The following is a 6,688-nucleotide window of genomic DNA, read 5'->3' as shown; positions in this document are numbered from 1 at the left end:
GGACAAAGGTCCAATCTCTGTAATTTCGTATCGTTATATAAAAGAGACAAAACCAGATATTTTTTATTAAATTGTCATAAAAATTTTAATGAACAAACTAGGAAATTTAAAGCATATTATATAGGGAAAACCTAACTTATCGACAGGAGATGGATAGGTGAGCGAGCTAAAAACTAACTTCGTCCACGCATGGGAAAAATTAGCTACGTCGCAGTTTGTGTCTATATCCTTTGCCCATGAGTTATGAAAATCAATGCAAGAAAAGGATTTTATTTATTATTTTAATAAAAAAATTGAAATTAATTAAATATTCTTTTATACTTTGCTCTCTTGCAGCTCCCCACCGCTATAGAAACCAGCTCATGAGTCATCTCCGCCAAACCGCACGCGCTCTCTCTCTCTCTCTCTATGCGAGAGGAGAAGCGCAGAGAAAGTTGCGAATAAGTGTCAAACAAAATGGTACCTCTGCTTTCTCCCACTCTCGAGCCAGCCTTCGCCGTCGCAATTCCCAGGAGAAAGCTTAGACTTTCATCGCTCCCTCGGCGTGCGTCGGCGTCGGCGTCGGCCTCGGCCTCGGCTGGGGCATCCACCATGTACGATCTCCTATCGGTGGCGGAGACGGCGGGGCCGGAGGAGATTAAGGCGGCGTTCAAGATGCAGGCGCGGCGGTGGCACCCGGACGCCTGCCGCAGGGCCGGGGAGGAGGACGCCTTCGCCGAGCGCTTCAAACTCGCCCGCGAAGCCTACGAGGTGCTCTCGGACCCCGAACTCCGCCGGGAGTACGACCACCTGCTGCTCTTCTCCGACGGATGGGTCCCGGCCGGCGGCTCCCGAGGGGTCGTCCCCCGGCGCAACCGGGAACGCCACACGGGGTTCGGAGACTGGGAAAGCCAGCTGAATGGTCTGTCGAGGAGGCGGGAGCCGTGGTGGGCGGCGGCCAGCGCGGCGGGGCGGAGGAGGGCAGCTGCCGGCGAGGATGAGAGCTGGGGTAGCCGCTCTAGGAGGGCCCACGCGGCGGAGACTTCCGAATGATGGGTCCCACCTGCTGCGGCTGGAAGAATCAGAGAACTAAATATAAATAAAATGTATATAGTATTAGACCATCTCTAACCCACATCATCAAATTTGATGTAATTTTCACATTAAAATAATATAATTTCAGCACCAAACACTATTTCAACTCTAATCCATTCATACCATATCATACTAAAAAAAAATATTCTTTAAAATATTGTATTATTCTTATTAATTTTTTACATTTATGCATATCAACAATTTTAATATTTTATTATATTATATTTATGAAATTAATTATAATTTATAAATGTAATTATAATTAAAATATATTAAATAAAATTTAAATAAATTAAATATTTATAAATATACATAATAAAATTTAAATATGCTATTAAATACACTTAATTTAAATTTATAATAAATAATAATTACATTTAATTATACTATAAATAAAGATAAAGAAAATAATAATTATTAATTAATTATATTTGATTTTATAATAATATAATAAAATTAAAAAAAAATTTCTCTTCGTCACCAAATATAATGATGTGAATAGTGCAACATCATATTTGGTGTTGTACTATTCACATCACCATATAATATGGTATTGCACTATTCACATCATCATATTTGATGTGGGATTTGGTGTATGGATTGGAATAATTTGGTATTAAATTTATATTAAATTTGATGATTTGATGATGGATTGAAGATGCCCTTAGAGCTGCCTATACTTATCGATATTTTAGCAAAAACAAAATCTTGTAAATTAACCATCGTTGTGCTGCTTGTTAGAAAAAAAACAAAGGCAACTTTGTTTGATCTCTTCCTTTATATTTCTCGATTTGGTTATGTTATCCTTTTAAAAGTGTACAATTTTCTATTTGTCATTAAAAAAACAAAAGAAAGAAAGTGTAATTGAAGTGAATATTCTTAATATCAACATATTAAAATACAAATTCCAGGAATATTTTTTGGTTAATTCATGATATTTGATCTTGCTAGTCAAGGAGACAGAGATGGATAACCTGATCCCACGAACTAGCTATTATGTAAATTTGAGAACGTATCCAGCATTACCAGTGGTTTGAACTTCACGAACTTTAGATTTCAACTTTCAATTCTCCTTCATGAGAATTATTCTTGTCAAAAATATATATATATATTTTGTATTCATTTTAATTCTTATGGATTTCTGAGATTGTAAGGGGTTTAAATATGCTATCCATTGTTTATTTCGACTCTCAAAGGTGTTAAAATATAATAAAAAATTATCAAAATTCTCTATGTTGGTCTAATATGAAATCATATAAGGTCTAACATGAACATGATATGAGATCATATCAGGCTCAATGTTAGCTTGATATGGATATCAGGCACATGTTGGACCTGATATGATATATATCAGACCCAACGTGGAGATTTTTTATGATTTTTCCTTATTACATTTTAACATCTCGATAAGTTGAAATAAATAATGGATAGTGTTCCTGTCGGAAATCTGAGAAGACGGACCTGCCGGTGTGACGTGGCTGGAATGTTGGCCGCATCTTCATGACCTGGATGGTGAGCTGTCCTCCGTGTTGACCAAGTCGTCAAAGGTCCTCTGGTCGGCAATACCTATAGCCAGCGACCGGGTTGCCCCGGTCTCTGGTACCCCAATGCTCGAGGCGAGTCCCACGAATACATAAGCAGCCGAATAATAACAGGACAATAAAATAAGTACGACGACGTACCTTGGCCTTGGGGGGCGCCCTCGGATGGAGCGGTGAGCTGGTTGTGAAGCTGATCGGTTCGTTGTGACCCTGAAGGGTGGATGCCTCTGAACCGACTGAAGGGGAGCTGGGTCCGGAGGTGACAACGCGGAGCCGAATATGGCATGGATCTAAAGGTGGCACACAATCGGAATATAACGGCGACACGAGCGACATATGACATCCGCTCGCAGGCCGAAATGTGACAACGACGCGCAAGTCGGAACACAGTGACAACATAAAGGCCGGAACACGACACATAGATTGGATCGACACAAGGGTCGGCATACCATAGCGACACAAATCAGAACCGAGGCAAAGTCGGCGCAGGGACTGCCGGTAAGTGATGGCTGCGGCGCACGGAAGTTGCCGGCGGATGAGCTGCTGGAGGCACGTGGAGGCTGCCGACGGAGGGCTGGCAGCGCACGGAGGCTGCTGGCCGAGGAGCTGCTATGCGTGGTCAGCGATAGGCGTGCGTTGTGGGGGTGGCGCGAGTGGTCCAGCGAGCGACGAGTCCTGTCGAAGGCCCCTGTGGCGGCAGCATGGGGAAGAAGGGAGCTTTCCCCTTCCCCTGATCGCGGTGGCTGCGGCGAGGGGAGAAGAAGACCCTCTCCTGGTCATGGAGGCAACGGCGGAAAACCCATGCACCAAACTCCTGGCGGCGACACTGGAATGAGGAGGCCGGAGGAGAAGAGGTAGAGGAGAGGAGCGGCGGCTAACGTTCGCGGGGAAAAGAGGAGGCAGAGGGTGTCTGTGGCCGGCGTTGGTCCGATGGTGGTGTCACGAGGAGGAGAGAAAAGGAGTCGCGACCGGTGCCGACGAGGAGCGTGAGGGGGAGAAGCTGCCCCCGTCCCTGTTCAGGTTGGCGGCGACCAAAACCACGAGCCCCCTCCTCCCCCTAGCACGCTGTGAATAGTGCTTTCTTTATGCACCAAAAAACCCTAAATGCGAAAAGACCAACACGCCCCTCCCTTTTCTCCTAACCCCCCCCCCCCCCCCTTTTTCCCTCAAGCTGCATCCGCATCACAAGTCTCCCCTTCAAGCCTAGTTGAAGAAGGTGTAAGTCCGACTGACTAGACAGTATATCACAAAGGCTGACTCACTCCTGATAACCGAATCAAATCGTTGAATCCATAGTATAATGCCACGCGAGAGATCACTATAGTAATGGGGTCGCATGAGATGGTAACGGTACCGAGTGAACTACGAGAAATAATACCAAGTCGATAATCGAGCCAATGCTGACCGAACAGCAAAACGGCAAGCGAGCGACGAGTATAATGATAATAGACCGAGCACGTGGGACAACGAGTAGACCGAGCGGACGAGCGATGCCGAGCGTGCGACTACGAAGATGCCGCCCGGGTTATAGGAAGGATGCCGATCGGGTGGATAAATGTCGGGTGGACGGTGCCGAGCGCGTGACCGAGAAAAATGTTGGCCAGCCGGTCAAAAAGACTAGCCCCGAAAAAAGTCGGCATAATGGCTGTAAAATGTGATCGAGTGATCTCAAAATGCAGACATGGTGACCGTAAAATGTCAACCGAGCAACCATAATGATGTCGAGCGAAGCAAGCACGTGGCTAAGTGGACGATCAGGCGAAGGATCAAGTGGCTATCAAAGTGTCGACCGAGCAACGAAAAATAGTGCTGAGCGACTACCAGGCAAGCTGGGCAGGAGTGGAAGCAACGCTGGGCAGGAGTGGAGCCCGAAAATCGAGCGGGAGCATAGCTCGTGAAATCGAATGCGCACGGAAACGAAAGTCATGAGCCGGGCAAGCTAAGAGCCTATGATATATTCTGGTCCGAAACCAGTGGAGATACTCTTGTCCGTGACCATCGGCGATAGTTTGACCCCAAACGGGAGAGATAAAATGTTCCGATATGCTCCGTGATCAGTGAAGACCTCTCGACCTGAATGGGGGAGATATGGGATCCAATGAGCTGGTTCGAGACCAGTGAAGATCACTCGACCCCAAACGGGGGAGATAGAACATCTGCTATGTGACGATTGCTCGACCCCGAATGGGGGAGGTAGAAGATCCTGTGTGACGATCGCTCCACCCCGAACAGGGGAGATAGAAAATCCGATGTGACAATCGCTCGACCCTGAATGGGGGAGATAGAAGATCCGATGTGCTGATAAGCTGGTCCGAGACCAGTGATAATCACTCGACCCCGAACGGGGGAGATAAGAAGTACGATGCGCTAATAAGCTGGTCCGAGACCAATGATAATCACTCGACCCCGAACGAGAGAGATAAGAAGTACGATGCGCTGATAAGTTGGTCCGAGACCAGTCATAATCACTCGACCCCGAACGGGGGAGATAGAATATGTGGCATGCTAGTCCGTGACCAGTGAAGGCTGCTCGACCCGAACGGGGGAGATGAGAAATACGATGCGCTGATAAGCTGGATAGTGGAGACACGGGTTTAACGTCGCCACTCGACGGTCTTCAAGGCGGTGTTTTTATAGTCTTCGCTTCGACTTTAGGGTTTAACATCGCCACTCGACGATCTTCAAGGCAGGGTTTTTATAGTCGCTGCTGGTCTTCAAGGCGGGATTTTTATAATCGCCGCTTCGACTCTAGGGTTTAACGTCGCCGCTCGACGGTCTTCAAGGCGAGGTTTTTATAGTCGTCACTTTTACTCTAGGGTTTAACATCGCCGCTCGACGGTCTTCAAGGCAGGATTTTTATATTCGCCGCTTCGACTCTAAGGTTTAACGTCACCGCTCGACGGTCTTCAAGGCGAGGTTTTTATAGTCGCCGCTTCGACTCTAGGGTTTAACCTTGCCACTCGACGGTCTTCAAGGCGGAAATTTTATAGTCGCCGCTTCAACTCTAGGGTTTAACGTCACCGCTCAACGGTCTTTATGGTGGGGTTTTTATAGTCGTCGCTTCGACTCTAGGGTTTAACGTCGCCGCTCGACGGTCTTCAAGGCGGGGTTTTTATAGTTGCCGCTTCGATTTCTAGACCCCGTGGCTCTAATATAATATACACACCCGGTCGATCGACTCGGGGGGTCTTCGACATCGAGCCCGTGGCTCTAATATAATATACACACCCGGCCGATCGGCTCGGGGGTCTTCAACATTGAGCCCGTGGTTCAGATAAATACACACCTGACCGATCGGCTCGGGGGTCTTCGACATCGAGCCAGTGGCTCAAATAAATATACACCCGGTCGATCGGCTCGGGGGTCTTCGACATCCAACCCATGACTCAGATAAATACACACCCGACTGATCGGCTGGGGGTCTTCGACATCGAGCCCGTGGCTCAGATAAATACACACCCGGCTGATCGGCTCGAGGGTTCTCGATCGAGGAACTATGGCAGATCATATAACTGAAAGAGAGAATATAATGGAAAAACTGACCTGCCGACCAACAGAGAATCTGATTTAATTCCTCGACTCCCGAATACCTGTGGAGTGAGGCGAATATGATATCCTCGTCGAAACCCACCAAGCTCATGAATATAGCAAAATTTTCCGGCATCTTCCGTCTCCACGTTCCAGATCTGGCGAAGTTCCCACAGACAGCGCCATATATGTTCCTGTCGGGAATCTAAGAAGACGGACCTGCTGGTGTGACGTGGCTGGAATATTGACCGCATCTTCATGACCCGGATGGTGAGCTGTCCTCCGTGTTGACCAAGTCGTTAGAGGTCCTCTAGTCGGCAGTACCTATAGACAGCGACCGGGTTGCCTCGGTCTCTAGTACCCGGATGCTCGAGGCGAGTCCCACGAGTACATAAACAGCTGAATAATAATGGGACAATAAAATAAGTACAAAATGATTACGACGACGTACCCTAGCCCCAGGGGGGGCGCCCTCGGATGGAGCGGTGAGCTGGTTGCAAAGCTGATCGGGTCGTCGTGACCCTGAAGGGTGGATTCCTCTGAAC

General features: G+C 47.5%; 1 protein-coding gene across 1 annotated transcript; it reads left to right on the top strand.

Moving 5' to 3' along the window:
• Positions 1-591: 591 nt before the first annotated feature.
• Positions 592-3,473, top strand: LOC122029042 (chaperone protein DnaJ-like). Its single transcript, XM_042588002.1, has 2 exons — positions 592-988; positions 3,070-3,473. Exons 1-2 carry the CDS (start codon positions 592-594, stop codon positions 3,471-3,473), a joined length of 801 nt encoding a protein of 266 aa, XP_042443936.1.
• The last annotated feature ends 3,215 nt before the right edge of the window (positions 3,474-6,688 follow it).

This window comes from Zingiber officinale, chromosome 10B (genome assembly GCF_018446385.1).
Source record: "Zingiber officinale cultivar Zhangliang chromosome 10B, Zo_v1.1, whole genome shotgun sequence".
NCBI lineage: Eukaryota > Viridiplantae > Streptophyta > Magnoliopsida > Zingiberales > Zingiberaceae > Zingiber > Zingiber officinale.
Note: the sequence above shows the minus strand (reverse complement) of the source record. Positions and strands in the feature narration are given on the sequence as shown.

Bases quoted from the DNA above. Each gene is read 5' to 3' on its own strand.
- LOC122029042 (XM_042588002.1), top strand. From the start codon at position 592: ATGTACGATCTCCTATCGGTGGCGGAGACGGCGGGGCCGGAGGAGATT. The intron at 989-3,069 runs GTAGCCGCTCTA...GGCATACCATAG, and splicing joins CGGCGAGGATGAGAGCTGGG to CGACACAAATCAGAACCGAG.